This window comes from Hylaeus anthracinus, unplaced genomic scaffold (genome assembly GCF_026225885.1).
Source record: "Hylaeus anthracinus isolate JK02 unplaced genomic scaffold, UHH_iyHylAnth1.0_haploid 12001, whole genome shotgun sequence".
NCBI lineage: Eukaryota > Metazoa > Arthropoda > Insecta > Hymenoptera > Colletidae > Hylaeus > Hylaeus anthracinus.
This window is the reverse complement of record NW_026534348.1, coordinates 8,649,932-8,670,755: the sequence shown is the minus strand read 5'-3', so window position 1 is coordinate 8,670,755 and position 20,824 is coordinate 8,649,932. Positions and strand designations below refer to the sequence as shown.

Sequence of the window (20,824 nt, the reverse complement as noted above, 5' to 3'; positions counted from 1 at the left end):
GGAAAAACTTTATTGTAAATTGTAAAATATTAGAGTTGGCTGAGTTAGTAGGAACACAATGGTGTTTTAGGAGAAATTATGTAGACAGTAGGTGGACAAAATGTCCAAGCCTGTTTGTTGTTCCACATTTAATAAACAATGGCGAACTTGGAATTCCACTCGAAGCTAGAGTCAATTAATTATTAATACAGCCACCTAATCAAACTATCAGGAAATAACTGTTGGGATTATTATATAATATCTGGAATGAACTTTTTGATTGATGGCGAAGGGGAAAGATCTAAATTGATAAATTTATTGATCAATGTGACGAGGGCAAGGTGAAATACCTTGTAGATGCAAGTTCTACTTCCTACGTTACGTTTTATGCGGTACCTCAAAAAGCAGTTTGAACCTCTTTGCATACGAAGCCACTTTATGAGCTTTATGGTCTCATTTATTCCGGTGCTTTTATACTATATTTTATGCTATATCAAACAAGAAAGCATACAAACTGATCTGGTATGGACATTCGAAAAGGATGGAGTCTTCCTTTATTGGAAATTGTACATTCGGAATTAAATACGCTCAATATTCAAATCAGTACACCATCTTTCCTTTACGTATTATTTAAATGTTTTTGAAGAACGTACGAGTACCTGAACTCTTGTTTCGCCGAGAAAATTTCAGTATTAGCATATCGTATGAGCAATATTTACAACGTGTCACATTCCTTTTGAGTTGTAAACAACATTCTTTTTTTTCCTTATTCTCAATCTGTGGTGGAACGAAATTTCAAACTTCTCAGTAAGGCATGTTTGGTGGGTACACAGTTGCAAACACAACACCGTGTATACAATTGTAGAGAACTAATTTATTGCTGATTAGGGAAAACGTAACATGACAATGTAGTCGTTCAGCATTTTTTGGGAGTCCGTTTCCGAAGTTAACATGTGTTATCAGTAGAGACAGTCTGTAAATAGCTACCAAAGTCGTGGAGGTATTCAATTTATCAAATATAAAATATTAAATATTAAATATTAACTGTCTGTATGTCATAACTGTTTCTGGAAACATTTATTATTTAAACTCCATATAGTAGAGCCACATCGAAATTTAACAAATTTCGTATGTATGGGTGTGTTTGCACGTACGTCTGGGATTATTTGTATGGGAATTGTGATAATTATTGCCTGATGTTATTCAATTTTTCAATAAATTCTTTCCGTATGAATGCGTGTGTATACGTGTATATGTTTGGCTTCATACTTCAAGAGTGATTCATCAAAACATTATGAAAATTGGTTTGGTGACCTCTCTATATGGGCATCGGTATTCCACTACACCTTCGAAAAAACATGAGAAGTGAACAGACATTGACAAAGGAGGTGTCATATCTTGCATTGTAACGTTGACTTCAATTGAGTTGCTACAACGCAACCCTGCAGCAGTTTTTCAGCTAATTGCAAGTGAAGTTTGTGAATGTATCCATCGCAAACCTATTCGTGGTCTGTTTACAGGAGAGCCTGCCGCCGTCAAACACGAGAGAAGAGTCCCAAGACAGAAGACGGAAGAGAAACTCCCGGGAAAACGACTCGAGGGAAAGACTGACGGAGAAATCCTTGGAAAATCCTGTCCTGGAGCTAAGCTCGAGCATCGCCGATTGTTGTTGCATCGGGCCGCGTTCCCGTCTGCCGTTGCCGCGTTTTCCGCCGTCGACAGCGACGGCAGCGTCGACGACGAGTACGACGACGTGCGGAACAGGCGGAGGAGGAGGTGTAGGTGGAGCTGGAGGTGGCGGTGGCGGAGTAGGTGGACAGACTCCTTTTCCTGGGCCTCCCACGTATTCGAACAGCCGTGCTGCCGGCATGGAACAGCCGGCGACGCTGACGACGCCAACGACGTCGGCGCAACCGTTGGTGAACTCTAATAATAACCGAGGGATGCTGCAAACATCGGTGGGGAACAGCACTGGCCAGCACCATCAACCACAATCGTCCGCAACTCTAACGGCGGCGGTACCGTCGTCCTCGTCGCCATCCTCCTCGACGTCGTTCAACACGTCCACCGTCGTCCCGACGCTGCAGTCTGTCTCGGTGCCGCGACAACTCGCACAGTGGACCAAGCATCAGACGCTGAAGCTGCAGGTATATTCCATCGATCGTTGGATCGTTCCAAGTTACCGTGGATCATTGTCCAATTGGTCTCGACTCGATCGCCTCTCGTGGACGCGCGATTATTATTGCCGATTGGGAATCGTCGCTCGAGTCTGTTCCAATAGGTTGTCGTCGCGGGCCCATTACCTCGACGACTGGGTCTCCCGATCGAATTCATTCTGGAGGATATTTTCGGTGATCCATGGACGGTGGAATCTCACGGAGGTCGTAGAAAAACTGCTGTGATTTCGTAAGAGTGAGTCCGTTGATTGGTATTTGGGACGAAGTGTCTTCGACCTGCGGACGCTTTGTGTCAAAACTCGCGAGGCGGGTTACAAGGTGGTGGCGAGGAGATGTAGTATTTATTAATGGCTGCTGATGGAGGTAAGAGACGTTTCGTAAACGTTGATCGAGGAATACTCGGATGCAATTAGCACGTATCGTGCATATCTTCTGACTTTAATTATGGGAGCAAATAACGAGTCCATTTACTTTCACCATTGTCTTTGATAGGTGTACCAGTTTCTTGGTCACGTGTCTTTTGTATCACGCAGCGATTGTCAGGGGGTTTTGTAGCAGGATACTGACAAGTTTTGACACTTCACATGTTATGATTTTTCTTCCAAGATCCTGTTCCGGTTAATTTTGGAGTAAGAAGTACCGTTAAGAGAAAAAGTTGATCGCGAGAAAGTGACGGGCCTAGAGAATCGGAAACTCGTACATGCGATACGTAGGTGTCTAGTCGAAGAGCGATATTCTATTTTGGTCGTCATCTGTCTTTTCCCTCGCGGGCAGGCACGAGGCAGCGCACGTGAAGCAGCATGGTCGATTCAAAAATTGGTCTGGTCACGAGTGCACGACCTTAAAAATCTGATGAGAATCATAGTAATCCAGAAAATCAGTAAGAAGTAACAAAGGAATCCCGAATACCTAAGACAGTGCAGGACGCTGTAAACGTTAACCTAAATAGTCGATTTTCACAATAATAATGCTATTAATCGTTAGTCCAAGGATGAAATAACTTTTTTTCAAAAGTTTTATCCAGACTCAATCTCTCTAGTTCTTCAGGGTACTCTTTAACGATTACAGTATGTATGGAAAGCTGCCAGTAAAAGAGATTTGATTTGTTTATTTAGAATCCACCAGTAAGATGCGTTTTCATGATATTAATACTGTCAATCATTGGTCCATTTAGTATGAAATCTTTACCAATGGTGAAGTAACCTTTTCGAAAAATTCTGATCGTTTCAGGTCCTCCAGGATACTCTTTAAGGATTATGATACCCGTTGAAAGTAAGGGGGGTTTGATTTGTTTGTTTAGGAGCCAGCAGTGATAGCGGTGGACCGATTGCACAGGTTCCGGTGGAGCGGGGGCGGAGGAGGAAGTGGCAAGAAGTCCTCTTCCGGCCCCCGGAGCGACAAGGCCGAGCGCCTTCGAGAGCTCACCGAAAAACTCAAGGGACCAGCACCGGTACCACCACCCAGAAGACCTTCTCGTGTTCAAGCATCCTCTCCACCTCCCACTGGATACCAGCAATCACCACAAAGCTATCCACAGGTGAGAAGTTCGTTTCTCAATTCATAAACGATGGCTTCTAGATATATCCTCTTTCTATTCTTCCACACTGTTGAGGATCAAACGTGATCACAACGAAAGAACGAATCCTGGCATAGAGAGCTTCATCCATAATCGATCTAAAATCAATAGCGTCGCTCAAATGTTTAACCATCTGCATATCCTTGTTGTCTTTCTCAGAATTTCTACTTCTTCATCGTCCACTCCAAATGCCAGATTCGATTAAAAACTTCAGTTAAGGAATACGATAATTTCCTTGTTTACTTTGCTATGTAAATTATCCTCGCGACCACAAGAACCTCAGCACCCCGGAACTCGGTAAATTGCTAAACACTATTATGAACTGAGATTCTGGGACAGTTATTCCACTGGATCCCACCAGCTGTCTCTTAATATGATCACTGTGCATGACTCTAGCACGGGTCATAGTATTATGCTATTAGATACACCGCTGGGAGACTGGACAGTGACCAAGCGACCATGTTAATCCTGTGCGTGCCATAATCAGATATAAAATTCTACTCAAATTGTTCTCTACTCAAAATTCTACTCAATGTTCTACTCGAATTCTCTACCATGAGTCTCGCGCGTTGTTATAGGTTAAAGAGTTTTTGTTTCAATCCATCTTCGTAACATATCGTAGTAGCGATCAGACTTCTTTTGGTTCTAAGTATCCCATCTTTATGCTTTATTGAAAAAGTCCTAATATTCACTAGGAAATCGTATTTCTTCTCAGGCAACCAATCCAGGATGCGGTCGCTGCGACGGTCGGCCTACCTGTCGAAGCTTTTCGCACAGCGATGGCCACAGCCCGAGCAACCAGCATCCCCAGCAACATCACCTGAAGACGATAGGTCGGAGTGAGAGTGTGGGTGATGAGTGTTACAGTGAGTCGAGGAAGCCCTTCTCCGATTCGCGGAGATTCTCGCGATCGGGCAGGCAACACGACAGGAGCAGTGGTGACGTAAGTGACATAAAAAACGAACTGAACGCCAGTGCGGACGGGCCTAAACACCTGAGACAGTACAGTGATTCGGTGGTGGATAGTGCTACATGTGTGGACGACTTGTGCGATAATCTGAACGCTGCCACGGGCGGCGTCAACGAGGGAGAGGCGAGGGACGCGGTCACCAGGTTGGAACCCAGAGGGCCTCTTCTTACCTTTCACAGGGCTGGTGCGCCGTACAGGAGCGCCTCCTTTGGCCAGGTGGACTTTAATCAAGGTAATCTTGCTATATCTAGCGGACAAGGTTCGAGTAAGCATAGTTTAATCCTCTTCTCCTACGGTCGGATCAAATGCGACCATCTTGTCTTTAAATAAAATTTTGGGCTAATGAAATTTCTTTTTATGTAATCGTATACGAGGGCCATCTTTTAAGTAATCTTGAAGCATAAAAAAAGTCAAATCGAGGCTTTTTTACTTAGCAAGAAATATAATACATAATCGAACAGGGACAAACTTATAACTGTTAACAGTAGAAAGCTGAGGAAGAGTGAGGGTACTCGTAGATAGTCAAAGCAAGTATCAGCATTTCCCACAGTCCAATTGGCTTGGATTTTTAAAATTTGGAAAAATTACTTATTCGTGGAAATTTGATGTCATTCACAATCCACGTTGTTGTGGTCGAAACTCAGGTACAGTGGTGAATCCTCGGATCTCTGGCGAAGCCAAATGCAATATTGGCAAAGGCGACGATGCCATTTTTCAAAAAAGTCACTACTTACACTCGGAAGCACATAATATATCCAACATTCACCAGAACTATTTAAAAGACGTGTAAAAATTCTACAAACTTTTAAATATCGTTTGTCTTGCGCTGCTACATTCCGAGTTCATTTGCAAAGGAAAAGGCGAGCTTACCAGCAACTCGAACTATGGTATCATTGAAAATTTTATTTACGACTATCGTGCTCGATATCTGAATTCATTGCTACGAATAGTCGTAAACGAAACAGTAGGGGCCATTTAAATAGGCGTAACAGCGAGAATGGAAGCGCGACCCTAAGAACAGTTACTCCAAAGCATTCATTGTACTTTGTTTCCGTGTTTATCTTTTCGGGTCTTCACCTGCTCGAAACTGGTTCTGCTAGTCATTCACCGTAGAAGGCTCTGTTTCACTTCTTCGGCAAGTGTTCCACAGATTCGAGGAATATTCACGTCTGATCGCTGCGAAAATTTCGATACTATTCAACGAGTTGAGATTAACGTATCTTTATTATGGAAAGGAGTACTTACAAGTTGCTAAATATTTAGGCTAATATTTATTTTCTTCCGAGACATTTTAGTTACAAATTCCAGAAGGGTTAAAATCATTACTTACATGAAATATCTATGAAATTGATATATAGATATATCAATTTATAAATATATAGATTCTCATAGATATGTAAATATTTCTATACTTGAAATATTTATAATTTCTTAATTTTTTAATTTTTCGGATATGTATTCAAAATTAATCGTAAAAATTGGACGACGTGATTACTAAATTGAATCTCATACAACTCGTTTGCTCTTTGTGATAAAAAGAGATGAACCATTTCTATTTGTCAATTTCAAAGTGAAAAGAAAAATCGGAAACGTGGTATCAACGTTACATAATGGAGCGACATGAACTCCAGTTCTTTTCGTTTCAGGGCTGCGTGAAAAAATAATCGTTTGCAACGAACGCGGAAATTTGGACGGGAAAACATTGTCAATTAATTATATGATTTGTATACGGTACGTGTACTTGTAAATATTGGCCAGCGTCGGCTGTGCGCGGGAATGCAGACTCCGGCGGCATGGCGGATCGCCAAATAAACACTACCCATTATGTCTATTATTACATTCATGTAGGTGTCGGTTTGTATAACATAGATAGGGACAATCTAAATCCGTGAAAGCGGCGGTATCTCGCGAAATTCTTATTATTGGGAAATTTATCAAAATCGTTACCATTTACGGCCATTTCTAACTTAAATATAATCAGAACGAAGAAAAGACAGAGGTTTCTGTAACAACGGTCTATTCCCATTTGTCGAAAAAGCTTTATTTCTAGAGAATTACATGTCCCCGTACTTCTTCGGCAAGTGTTATTGCTTCCACAGATTCGAGGAATATTCATTTCTGATCGCTGCAAAAATTGTAATGCTATTCAATGAGTTGAGATTATCATATATTTCTCATGGAAAATAGTGCTTACAAGTAGCTAAAATATGTAGACTAATATTTATTTTCTTCCTGGACATTTTAGTTAAAAATTCCAGAAAAATGAAATGATTACTTGCATGAAATACGTACAAAAAGTTTATTTAACATTAAATTTTTCTATCTGTTTAATAAACATATTAAATGCCTTCGTCTACTTTACAAATACTTTCTTTATTTCCGTCAGTTTCTGCAAATTTCCTAGAACCTCGAGGGTAGTTTCCGCCTCCTCGAACACGAATATCAACATACAACAAAGTATACATGTATCGTGTTCCGTAGTTCCATCCGCGTACGAAGTTCTATAAAAATCGGCGTGTTACAGTTGGAAGACGTTCCCCGCAAGATAGGGACAATCTAAATCCGCGAAAGCAACGGTATCTCGCGAAACTCTTGTTATTGAGAAACTTGAGTTGGAGAGTATTTTTTTTCCTTTTCCTTTCCTCTCGTTTCTTTCTCACACCGCCACCGCGAATACGCGAGAATGCTTTCTAAGTTTCACGCGCGTCAAAGAGGCATGACGTCCTAAATTCGTTGACGCGTTGGGCGCGTATTTTATTTCGCGAATTCCAGTCCAATAATTTTCGAGGGTACCGAACGCACGCTTTTCCGTCACGAGACATCCCGTCGATCAACGCTAAGCCCGTTGTCGCGCTTTATCTTCGCCCCGCGAGGCCAACGTGAAATTTTCTTTCTTCGTTCGCCACCTCGCGCTGAAGACGCACCGCGGTTTACAAATCCTGCTCGTCCCAACCCGTCTGGCAACGAAGCTGCTGGCAACGTTGTTGCAAAACTTTCCTGCCGTTATATAGTTTCGAACGTATCAAATCTTATCGCTTTTAATATGCCAAAACTTTTAACTGAGAAAATATCGAAGCGGAACTGTGTCCATGTTTGCCAATTTTCACGTAAAATTTGAAAAAAGATGCGATCCATCGAGGCACCGTATATATGAAGATGTCTTCATAGCAAATTTCATAATCTTTTGGTAAAGTAGTCCTGAAATATGAAGCAGATGCCAGCATACATACAGATTTTTGGTTTAATTCAATGGATTATTATGTATAGAAATTATCATTCCTTTCGTGATTAGCAGATAAACTATTACTTCCCTGACTCCTAGTTTCACAGGATCGGTAAATATACGCCCTGTATTAATTATGAAATATAACATTCAGTATGAATATGGAGACATTTGCGATTATTGAGTATATCATAAATTTCCTGATCACTTGAAAAATGTCTCGTTATTAAAATACTGATTATGTTTGACGTCTACTTGAAAAACAATGGCCAGTTTACTCGAAGATGTACAAATAACGATCGCTCCTAACGGTCCAGATTTTTCGTCACGCCTCAGTGGCAACGTAACATTGACTTTCGTCTAGGTGTATAGCTCTAACCCTGAACTACATACATACCGTGGCAGATTCGGTTTCATAATAAAGGACTTGAAATAAGAGAGATACCAGACACTGTTTTCTGTGACCTTAAAAGTAATGCATTTGTGTCCCTGGCCTGAATAAGCTTATTGTGTACTTAGGTAACCGCTTAGGGGGTCTGCTTGTTTTGACGATCTAAAAATTGAGCGATGTTTCAGATTTATTTTTGTGGCAACTATAAAATATGCGACGTATATTTAAGCTCTTCCAATTTACGTACATTTTTTTAGCGATAATCAGTAAAATAGAAAATATTTTTAAGAAGCTTAGGATCTAATCAAACGAATCACTCTGATTAGATAATGTGTGCTAATAACATTCACAGAGTAAACTAAATTTTCTGATAGTATGTGCAGTGTCGAATAACATCATTTTTACATTTGGATAATCTCTACAGGATAATGCTTTTAAGTCTTGGGTCTTTAAGAAAATGAGCAAAAAATGATTTTATCCAGTATGATAACCAGTAGAAACGCGAGGATAAGATATACATGATCTGTCGTTCGATATTTGTAAAAACGATTATGAAATGATATCGTAACGAGAATGTAAAAAGTCTCTTATCGTTACTTATCGTTCAGTATCGAGATTATCACCAATACTATTGCCTATATCAAAATTTCATCCGTTGCTATTTACTTTTTACTTTTTAATTTTTAATTTTCTGCAGGTGGGCTTGCCTGGAAATTTTCTATCATAAAGATAGTTGTAAACAGAATCAGTATTTATTAATTAGAAAACAGTATATATACACATTAAGAATATTGACGAAAGTGTGCAGTTTTTATTCTTAACATTATATAAACAACACTTGTGTCAATATCGATAAACAATGATCGTTAATTAAAAAAAATAGCAAATTCGTTTATATTCGATATGAAATTTTCCAGCTCGTGTGAGTCATTTAATAAAATCCTTTTCATTTTCATATTTATCTTTAAAAGTACAAACTGTATCCACAATATTATGACATTCCTCGCGACACGCTCCGCTGTATTACAAATGGGACGATATGTCAAACCGAGAAATAATAAACGTACATGGTCGAAACGACTGGAACGAAATGAACAACAAATCAAGCAATTAAAAAGAAACTGATTACAGTTTCAGCAAAATGTTGACCAAAATACCACATTGGCAGTTCCGGGGGCGTTACGTTTCTTACCAGCCTAACCAGCCAATTTGCGCGGGAAAGAAAGAAAACCGAAAAACGAGATCGCCGATTTCTCAATGTGTAACAAGGCCGAAAGCGTGAAACGCGACGAATCGCGTGCGTGGCGCAAGCCGGAAACGCTTCGCGCTAACGCGCCAACAAATCTCTCGCGGGACACCTTTTATGCGCGAAAGACGGTTTACGAGGACGGGTAACTAGGTATCTTCTGAAATACAGCTGCCGCTACGATCCTCGACTATTAACCGTCGGGTGAACGCCGCGCGTCGGACGGAATGGGATCGAGTGAAAGCGGCTGATATAATAGATTTTCCTTTATCCGTCTATCGCGAATTGAGGAAAAAATGCGTTCGCGATGACAGTGATTACGATCACGAGGTTGATGGTAATAATGCTGGCTGGGGCAACGATCGCATAAGGAAATTGGTTATGGTTCTGGCGGACGATGAGGAACGAATCGTGCATTGAGAAATGCTAGTAATGTTCCGTTCAGGTACAAATTAAATTTGTTCCTTTCGAATTAGAATCTGATTTTACGGATGTTTCGAAAGTTGGGGAATGGATCGACACGATATAATTGGAGAATAATTGGAGAATTATTTACTCGTTTGAGGTTATCATATATTTTTGATAAGTTTAATGGTAAACCAATTTAAGTTAAGATCAATTGGATTATCAATTTGGGCATCTTGAAAGTGACAGTCAAAGTAGACAAATGACGTATAGTAACAAGGCAACTAAAGTTGATGAAAATAAATTTTAAAAGAGAGTAATTATGTATCATTTTATTTTCTGTCGTTATTCGTTTTTTGCTTCGACTGATAAACGTCTTTCTTGGCACTGTAAAGAGTGGCTGGACTGTGAACACGCCACGTTTTTCATCCTATAACCTTTTTGTGCGCTTGTAATTGCGCACTTACGCACTCCGTAATTTTTCGTTTTTCAACATTTATGTGCTTGAGAAGTGTTCCCTTTGGTAGTCCGCGAGTTAAATTAACGGATGTGTGTTTTACTGCGGAGGCAGTATTTACCCAGCGGTTAATTTGACGTTCAATTATGACCACCATAATTGCAGCGGGGCTCGCGAACGTGGAATTCGTTTATAATCGTCTGCTATGATTTATAGCATGCGTCATAATTAAGGCGATCGAACTTGTACGCTTTTCCACTTTCCCGTAAATCGAAAGGAATATCGATGCTGGATCTGAACCAGAAAATCTCTGGAGAACCAGTTGAAAAGTGAACGTACATATTTCTGATGAGAAACAGGATGAAGTAGAAAGCAAAAGATTTAGAATTTGTTTGAAAACGAGTTTGGCATGTGATGACATTCAAATAATTTTATTAAAGACCTTTTGATTGTGATTTGTTTCGATATCTGAGATTGTTCAATTATAAATACAATAAAGAAATTATTTCTTATTAATATTCTTGGTTCTCTTATTGAAAGGTACCATAAACCGTAAGACTGGAATTTAACTTGATGACATTTAGATGGTCACAGGTCACTATACTACGAGAACTCACAATTTCTTTGAGGGGATGTTTTCACCCCTAGCTTAGCTCATTCGTTGTTGGAATGAAAATTGATCAGCGCTATTAGAACTGCGTCTCTGAAAAGTTTTGAATCTTCTTGCATTTTCGTGATTGCTGAACATCCCTCGTGAGTTTGTCTCTCGTTCAGTCGGTTAGGCGAAATTCGGCCAAGACGACATGCTGTCGATTTGGAGCGTCACCGAGATTTTCGTTCCCGTTCCCACTCGCACACTCCGCTTGTTATTATTGGAATGGTCCACCTCCTCGTGTTGAGAGGGCTGCCAAACTTACCTAACACTCGTGGAGGTAATTAGAACTTCCTCTCTCTTTCCCGCGTGGTCTCGCTCACGGTGGCCTTGTAACCACTGGTACAAGAACACTCGAGGTACTATTAAAAATAGGGAGAGTACACGTTCCACGAATGTGTATTTTTTTTTTGCGTTTCGAGGTATGCCGTGATAGACAGTTCGATTAAAAAATTGAAGATTCAGCGTTGCAGAAGGATGTCGGGAAACGGACAGATTCCATGGATGTTTTTTTTCGATCTCGGTTTTTTATCTACCCTTTAACCGAGGAACGCGTGTACTCTGCTTCGACGGAACAAATAGTAATTAGTAAAAATATTTAATAAAAGAGTAATTTGCCCTGTAGCTTTCTTTCAGAAAGAGAGACTTCTTCAAGAGTTTTAGTAAGTCGTGATATTATTGGCAAAGGAATTCATTATGCGATTAAATAAGCGTTTTTTAAGAAACACACTGTCATAGTAAATTAGTGCTGACTATTTTACTATACTACAATTTTCGTTTAAAAGAAATTCTCTAATTTTAGAAAGAATATGTGTAAACTTACACTGATCGAACTAATTTGCGATAGATACAATTGTATAATTCGCCTAATCTTTAGGTTACCCTTAGACAAGGCAACTTTATTCTAATCTAAGCAAATAATTCTATTGCGCAGGAAGGTGAATAATGCTTTTAAGACATTATTTCATTTTTTTAATTTAGATTTAAATTTTAATTCAAAAAGTAAGGAAGAAATCATTTTCCATATTTCATTCGCTATTCAAATTTTTGTATCTAAATAAGAATTTTTCCTATCTCTGTCCGTACTGTTATCGTTGCCATGATGTGGATATATCATTGGTACGCCATCGCACACGGTGTCCCGCAATTTGTAATAGGAGGAGACGATTCTGGTCCAGAAATAAGTCGAAAATGTGGAAGAAAATTTATTTGTACGAGGTTTCATTTTCAAAAGAGTCAGTTACGAAGATTGACAGGTCAGAACCACAATCTTGTATTATTGAGTAAACCAATTTATATCTGGCGTCCTATATATAGCCGATGTCCGAAAATATTCATAGAAACTTCACATTCGCAGCAGATGTATCGATATCGCGCGTGTACCTATTTATTATATTATATGTAGATACTTGCCAAGTTTGTTAATATTTTCGTATATGTATCTCGCACAGAATCTTTGGGTACAAATCTTTCAGCACGAACGAAATTAAACCTTCCCAGTTCTAATAAATAAATGATCTTCTACGTTTCATAAGAATGATCTTGTACGTTACATAAGAATGATCCTACTTCTAAATATTGTACTTCTGTTTGAGGACGTATTAAATTGATTTTCGGGCTCTTTGAGCCTAAATCTATTTCCCTCCTTAATTTAAAGAAAACGAATTATACATATCACCCTACTTCTGTTTGCAGCCAATAGACAAAAGGTTCAACCGTTAGCGACATCGAATCGTACAGAGAGCAAGGATGTTCGCGCCAGCACGTTGCCACGAAGACGAGGGGATGTCAGTCCAGTTGTCTCGACGCCGCAGAACAGCCCCAGTCGTCAGAGCCCGCGAACATCGACGCCCAGCGTCGACAGCGCCGTCGGTTCCGCTGAAGGCCTGGGCGTACCGCAGACCGGAAACCTCGAAGAGATCCGACCGAGAAGCGATGGTTCTGATAGTCTGGCGACGTCCAGTGCCCTCACCAGCCCAGAACCACCGGTTCCCGAGATCAACGAGCCCAGAGTGGATCTGGTGCAGCCTGACGCACTTCCCATCGAGATCCTCGCGTCCGAACCCGTCTATCCTCTCGTTGACAACGCGGCAATCGAAGAAACCGTACAGAAAGGTTCGTCCATCTTCTTTGGCACGGGTAAAAGATTAATATCCAAAACAATTTTTATTTCTTGGGATAAGAACTATTAATGGTATCTTGTTTTTTCTAAAAGATCGTATTGTGAAAAAAGAAATTAATTTCCATAGAGGTACGAAATCGTTAGCCCACAGGACACGAATTTGTAAATTGCTCGTTGCTTATAGCAACAGTTTGTTATTTATCCGATTTCGTCAGTAGAAATTGGCAACATAATATTACTAACTCCGACATCCTCGCAGCTTGTAATTTTAATTTAACGACTTAATCCGTGCCAGAATCACACCTTCCGTGTTCTCCGTTCTCGGTGCACCTGACGTTCTACGAATCCGATCGTGACTCGCATCGTAATAGGTCGTTTCGCTCCGCACGTAAGATTCAACGACCCGTGCTCTTAATTATCGGATATTCGTTGACACGTTTATCGAAGCATCGACTGGCAGAGATTAGGAATCGCTCGTTGAAAGTGGGCTCGTGTCGGCGTGATACATTAGGATCGAATCGAACCGGATGGGGTGGCCAAATATTTTCGTCTGTCCACCAGCGGGCAAGGAAAGAAGGACTATTTCGGGTGCATCGACAGGAGTACGGTGGCATAAAGGTGTAACCAAGTTTCCACTTTATTTCGCGCCCGCTCTATTTTCGGAACGTCGGGTGCCAGATACGAAATAGAGGTTTCAGCGTCACGGAGTTATAGCCGTCTTCATTGATGACTTCACGCCCAGCTCGTGGCTGGAGCCCGCTAATCACAATAAATGCTAGCCCACGGTGATCTGTTGACCTATGACGGCAACTGTTCGCCCAGCTTGCTTTCGTTTCCGTCGTTTCTCGATCGGTGGCAAGAGAGTTATATACATTGGGAACAGTTGGACCAAGTGGATAGCAATCTCATTTTCTCGTATCTTTTCGCGCTTCCGATTTTCTCTTTCGTTCCCATCTTTTGGTTGTTTTTTTTTTTTTTTTCAACTTTCAATCGTGAAAGGACGAAATACCTGGCGGTACAGAAATTAAGCACTTGGGATAAATCGTATATAAAATTAGAAAATTTTGTCCATCCTGAGTGCAAAATTACTTTGCGTACGATCCGCTAAGCTTTTGCTGAGGAGTACAAAGTAACTTCTTCTTGTACGCATACAATTGTAATTTTACAAATAGAGGTACTAGAGACACGAGTGCAACTGGGGCAAACTGAAATTAATAATACTGTGCATTCGATTGAAGTTATTTCTGAAAATCGTTACAAGGATGTTGAGCAATATTTTTTAATATACCAATCAATCATGCGTAAATCGATTCTGAGAACTGGAACAGCTTGCAGCTCTTTTTCACGTGAAACTGAAAAAAATGTATAGAGGAAAAGGTTACGGAGCACAATTAAAGTGACCTTTCCCACCCTGGATTCCTTTTCATCGAGTCGTATAATTTTATTTCATGGAAAGTTGAAATGATTTTTCTGGTTTGTTTCATTAGAATTTTAAAATGCGTAAAATGGTATATGAATTTTTTTACTTGTTGTTCTGTAGAATCTTCTGTGATTGTCCTAGGTTTCTCTCAAAAGAACGTTTATTCTGTTAATTGGTCTATTCACTTTATCTCAAAAGAACACGTTTACGTTAATTACAGACGTTGATTCGATTATCAAATGCATTAAGGAATAAACATGTTTCGAAGATCAAGATATATAATTCAATAACTTCTACAATATAAATGAAAAAAAATTAGTTCATCCATACAATCTTATTTAGATTGTATCTTATTACACGGTGCTGTTAAATTTAAAAATGTTCATCACAGAACGATACACACTCTATATTCGAAATGAACATCGTGTCCTTGAAAGATTCAGATCTTTTTTCCTTCGGTGTCTCTAACAATTTGATCGATGATCGTATACGTAACACATGTGTGCAAATATATATTATATATCAAAAAACCGTCGATTTAAAAATATTATATGTATGTATCTCGCTAGCAGGTTTAAAAAAAATGATTTGTTTTGTGTGGCAGAAAATAGGATAGAGCCTCACGAGGTGATAATCACACCCCCACCGGAAGAGCCACGGCTGAGCCAGGCGAGCGAGGGTAGCGAGGCGACTAGTGAGGCGCCCTCGGAAACGTCCTCGCCATCGGGTAAAACGAGAAGGTATCGAGGGGACACCAGCAAAAGAAGAAAGGGTGTGTACATAACCCAATGGCCGGAGCCCTTGGAGACCGACAGGAACAAGCTGTCAGCACAGAGCAGCGAGGAAAGAGACGAGCCACCTGCGACGCCCAGCGACCTCTCCGACTGCGAAGGCCACACGCCTAGAAGGTAACGCGAGAATTATCGCTAATATATCCTAATAGAACGGAAATTAGAGTAGGAACTATTCTTCCACATTAGATTTCCAACGCTTCGATTATTTTCGCACTTTTCTATCATTCAAATTCATAACTTTTTATTCGACATTTTTCCTTAGTTCCTTAAGCTTGTTGACTCGTAGGTGTGTTTAAAATTGGTCGCGTGATTAACGTGGATACTTTATTCGGTAATAAGTGTATCGAACTAGTCTGCTTGATTTATAAACTAAATAATAAGACACAATACAATATCTTACGTACGCCTATATACTACGGTTTATGTGGATACAACTATTCTGCTAGAGTTTCGGTTTGTTTTATAATTTTTCTTAAAGAAGTGGAGCAAAATGTCCTCACATGAATAACCAATTAATTTTCATTTCTGTTCCTCTGACATATCACTAATAAGGGAAGAATTGCCTTCTAAAATATTCGTTTGGTGAAATCTGTTTCGAGTGTAATCGCAGCTATTGTCATTGAAATTTATTCTAATTTGTGCAGGTATAGTAAAAGGCCTCTGCGCGGTCCTTACGGGCAAATGCTCGAGGCTGAAATGGCGAAGCCGAGAACCACCGACATAGCTCTCGAGGAAGGTCTACGTCCGCGCAGAAAAGTTTCCGCGAATCTCTCGTACAACACAAGCTCAAATAACAGCGGTTCAGAGCCGCCCACGCCCTGCCACCATAGAACCACTTCCAGCCCGAGCAAACTCGAAGGTCTTCCGGGACCAAGTCCTGAACTGCTCGCGGAACTACTTCGAGGATCTTCGGAGAGGGTGGCACGTGCACCGGTGCATCGGAACGTGAGTACTGAATTTAATATTATAGTAGTTAGAGAGATAACGACTGAAAGTGGGGGAGCAAGCCAAGGGGAATGAAGGACCGAGATGTTGAGTGGGAGCGAGCTCAGGGAATTGAGAGAGTGAAGCTAAAAAGAAGCACAAGGGCTCGACGGATTTAAATTCTAAATAAATGGAAATTTCTGATGAACATAAATTACTAAAATAATAATATGGTTTTTATAAACTAACCATAAACGAGTTTAGTTTATAAAGTTGGGCTTTCTTAAAAATTTATAAATCCTATCTAATTGAAAACGAATAGTTAACAATTTTTTAAGTTTGATATTATTTAAAAAGTATAGGACAAATTTAATATGAATTTCTGTTACTTTATTCTTTATTTAAATTTAAATTTGTCAAATGTTGCTCTGAGAATGGTAATCATACTTTACGTAAAATGCGAAACAACGAGCTAATCAGTAAAAAAAGGAAGGAGCCTATGCACTCGAGCGAATCAAGAACATGACAGATTGAAGACGGTTATTCACATGAACTAACTTTTTTCTTAGTACCTGCAAACCTTCCCAACAGAGGGTCCTCGTGTTCCAGCTCTCGCAAGCTTCAGGCATTAGTTCTTGCTTCCGACAATTGGTCCTCGTGTTAACAGCTCTTAAGCTGGAAATCGGTGAAACGAGAGAGGAAAATGTCCAAAGAGTCGTTAGACGTAACGCACGACTCCAGACCAGCGGTGTATACGTAATCTAATAATAATGTTCGGCCATATTTCTGAGATGAGTTCGTAGTTTGGCCGGTGCACTCGAGGTTAGCATAGTGTCCCCTTGATTCTGGCACGGCGGGGGCGTTCACGAGGATATTCCTGGTCTTAGGCGTACCTGGGGAACGATCGGCCTCTACCGATGCGAACAAAATCCGCCTGTCTAGCACTGGCATTTTTACGCAACCCGACCTTGCTTGATACATCGACACCAGAGTGTATGCATACTGTGGGAGCGACCCTGCTCGAAACATCATATTTAGGGTCTCAGGAGGGGACGAGGTACGGTCGATGCTCTTTCGTTAATCGAACTTCTCCTCGCGCATCGTGTTCTACAGAGAGTTCTATCGATTTTGTTTTGAACTGTGCCTGTCGAAGTTTAATTTATTTTATTGCACTCTATATTACTAAGCGCCAAGGTCAACATTTTTGGCATTTAGTAGACATTTCCACAAAAGGTCTGTTTTCTCCACAAAATTCACTTTTTCAAAGCAAAACGTTACCTACCAAAAAGAATAATTTTATTAACGCTTCTCAGTTCTTCGAGAAAACGAGATACACTGTGGTGGATAGACTGAGATGAAGCATCGACCCGGACGGGGAACATAAAAATAGATTTGTTCGTTTTAGAAGAAGCATCACGCCTATTTATCCTGATTAGCCTCTTCGCGATACGAGCGAACGGAGGGCACGCGTGAACGGAAATTAGTCACACGAGAAGGAAACGCGGTTTGCACGTTTGAAAGAAAGCAGAACGTTCGTGACGCAGAACTCGAGTGCGAAAACATTCGAGAGAAAACAGTATAGCTGAACAAAGATGGGTAACAGTTTTTCTGAATATAAATTTCGTGTAACGGAAAAAAATTGAAGATCGGTAGTTTGTTATATGTTAACATGTTGATTGCCAGATTATTACGCGAAGAATGGGTCTAGCGGGATAAGGATAGGCAATCGGCCCCTACCCCAATTTTCATTGCTATTATGTGTCGTGCAATGCTTTTGACCTAATACATCATCCCACAAAGTTCCAGACCATTAACCCTCCGTGTAAGAGTAATATGACTTAATTTTATTATTTTTTTTCTCGGTTACTATTTCAGATGTTTAAATTCTGCAAAAACGAAAATATTTATACCTATAAACTGCATCTCATATATCTTTTTCAGGGTATTTTTTTAATTACTAAGGGTAGAAAATAAATAATTTATTTTTTGCGAGTGATAATTCCGAAGAACCGTGTGAGTGACACCTACCAAAAAAATCAGGAATGATGATCGGAGTCTTAGAACATCGTTAAATAATTAAAAAGAATGAAATGAAGAGTAATTAAAATAATAGCAATGAAAATTGGGTTGGGGACCGATTGACTATCCTTATCCTGCTAGATCCTTTCTGCAAGGCTAAATTGTTATTCCTAGAGAATTGGAAACTACATATATAAATTAATAAATTATTTATCGTGACCTCGCCAAATTTACGAATTCTATTCAGATTTAGTTTCTTTAACACCTTATCTTCAGAATTAATCTTTTTTTGTTCCTCAGAAGTCCTATCACCAGTACGTGGGTGACGGGATGGTCGATCTGTTAAATAAAAATTGGAGTTTGGATCGTGAAATAAAATGATTCGCGATGAATAGATAAAAATTTAATTGATTGCATCGAATAAACGTCACGGATACATCGCTACGCGTTGGTTTTACTGGATATCTATTATTCTAATAAAACTTTGACCACGTCTGCCCCGAGGAAACGGTCGAATGAAACCTTCAACCAGGCGTGCGAAGCTCACTTTTGCCCGAGGTCCAATTTACACTTTCCTGCCATGTCGTGGGCCGAAGGTATACGGTTAGTTTACCGCAGTCAAAAATATTTTAAAGGCCACTTTTCGGTCATACCAACGCTAGTCATCGCGCCGTTATGTCACAAGCGAGCGTGGGAGTGAAAAGACGACAAAAATTTCCTCGGAAATAGGCAAGAGGACACATTTATTTATAATGAAGTGCATAGAATAAAAACTATTTTCCATAAAAAGGCGATGAAACAATAATGCAATTGATTACTATACATATTTATGATCGTTTGTGGATATCAATTCAGATAGAATGTTGATTGCAGTAATTCTTTCAGCGTAATGATTTAAAGACTTGAGTTTTCAAGAAAATGTGAAAAGAAAAAAAAGAATTTAACCACACTTTTGTCAGCTAGAAGAATAGAAATAAAAATAAAAGAAGAACAATAAATGTCACCATACTTCATTCAGTAGAATATTTCTAATATTCGAGTCTCAAAGAAAAATTAATTTTCGTTATCTCTAAATTAACCCAACCCCCTTAAATGGTTCGCAACCTATATTAATTTATACCGCGTCGAAAATCTCGTCGCCACGATATTGCGTAAATTTCGATAAAAGGGAGCCTGTATCGGTTATTTCGGACGTTCAAGTTTATAAAATATTTCAACGCGAGGCTGGTTGGAATTTTTCAGATGTTACGTTCGCGGGGGAAAAAAAGAAAACAGGTTGACATTCCTACGTGAAAATAACGCTTGTCCGCGAGCGCGTGAAAATACGACGCCCAGCGTCATTGCGCGCGGATAGAATTTTTATTCGAAAGATCGCTAAGAAAACATATAAACCAACGGAGACGAAAATAGCGCGCCTACAGATAATCGGGGATATTTTCGGGTGGTTCTTTATCTATCTTCTGATGTCATCGGTTCCGCTCGCTATTGCGTGAATTTCTAGAATTTCATGAATGAATCGCGAAGCTTACAACGCTCGGGGCGTCGTGACGTCGGCGGAGAACGTGACGTTGAATCCCACGTAGGTACCACGTAAAATTTATAGCAGTCTCCCCTCTTCATCATTCGTGACGCTGCGCAGTCACCCAACCAGCTATTTTTTTTCCCTCTAAATTTCGCGCAGCCGAATTTTTGCCATGTCATTCCCTCGACGTGAATATCTAACGAAGGTTTCAAAATTTGTCAAACAGTCATACTCCGACTATTCGAAAAGATGTTCTAATTAATGTATTCTTATTCGAAAGAATTTTTGTAAATGCATGTCGATGATGAATAATTGATAATGTTCTTCCAAATATTGTATTCAAGATTATGTTATAGAATTGAACAATTTTAACACCGGAAAGAGCCATAAATATACACAACATGAAACATGTAGATATATATTTTGAACTCATCTTCAAAACATATTATTGTGAGTTTTACTTCTTTTTTAGTTTCTCTGTAATGTCTTTTTTCCAATACGTATTACAAATAATACGTAAACCATTATGTCGAAGCGGATCTGAATCCTTGGTTGAATCATTTATCAATGAACTGACCTCCTTCACGATTTTACTTCATTTTTGGATACCCGTGCATCGAGTGTTAGGGTATTGAATTTTGACCGTTATCAACTTAATATTATTTATTTTAAAAGACAATTTCTGATATGAACTGCACTCGATATTGTTGTAATTATTATGTGAGTAATGTTTCCACGTTTATCAATCACTTTTTCTCCATCCATATAAACGCGCAAGAATTGATTTAATACTATTTGTGACCACTTGTCAATTCATATGAACGAAGCGCATGAAATGCGAGCTGCATCGAAGGCGTTCAATAAACGGGAATATACTGGTCGAAAATTGGAAGTCTGAGACGATGCCACAACAGAGCAGACTAAACAAACCTCGTCGAAATAAATAT

The 20,824-nt window shown here is 39.7% G+C and overlaps 1 protein-coding gene across 6 annotated transcripts in view; it reads left to right on the top strand.

The window, feature by feature from the left end:
* LOC128891338 (rho guanine nucleotide exchange factor osg-1) overlaps positions 1 to 20,824 on the top strand; it is a 61,020-nt gene that overhangs the window by 15,353 nt on the left and 24,843 nt on the right. For all 6 annotated transcript variants that reach the window (XM_054150750.1, XM_054150754.1, XM_054150753.1 and 3 more), the window contains exons 3-8: positions 1,500 to 2,126; positions 3,457 to 3,693; positions 4,448 to 4,934; positions 12,772 to 13,191; positions 15,223 to 15,526; positions 16,057 to 16,357. In XM_054150750.1, coding sequence (XP_054006725.1) covers positions 1,500 to 2,126; positions 3,457 to 3,693; positions 4,448 to 4,934; positions 12,772 to 13,191; positions 15,223 to 15,526; positions 16,057 to 16,357 — 2,376 coding nt within the window. The remainder of the gene's footprint in view (positions 1 to 1,499; positions 2,127 to 3,456; positions 3,694 to 4,447; positions 4,935 to 12,771; positions 13,192 to 15,222; positions 15,527 to 16,056; positions 16,358 to 20,824) is intronic.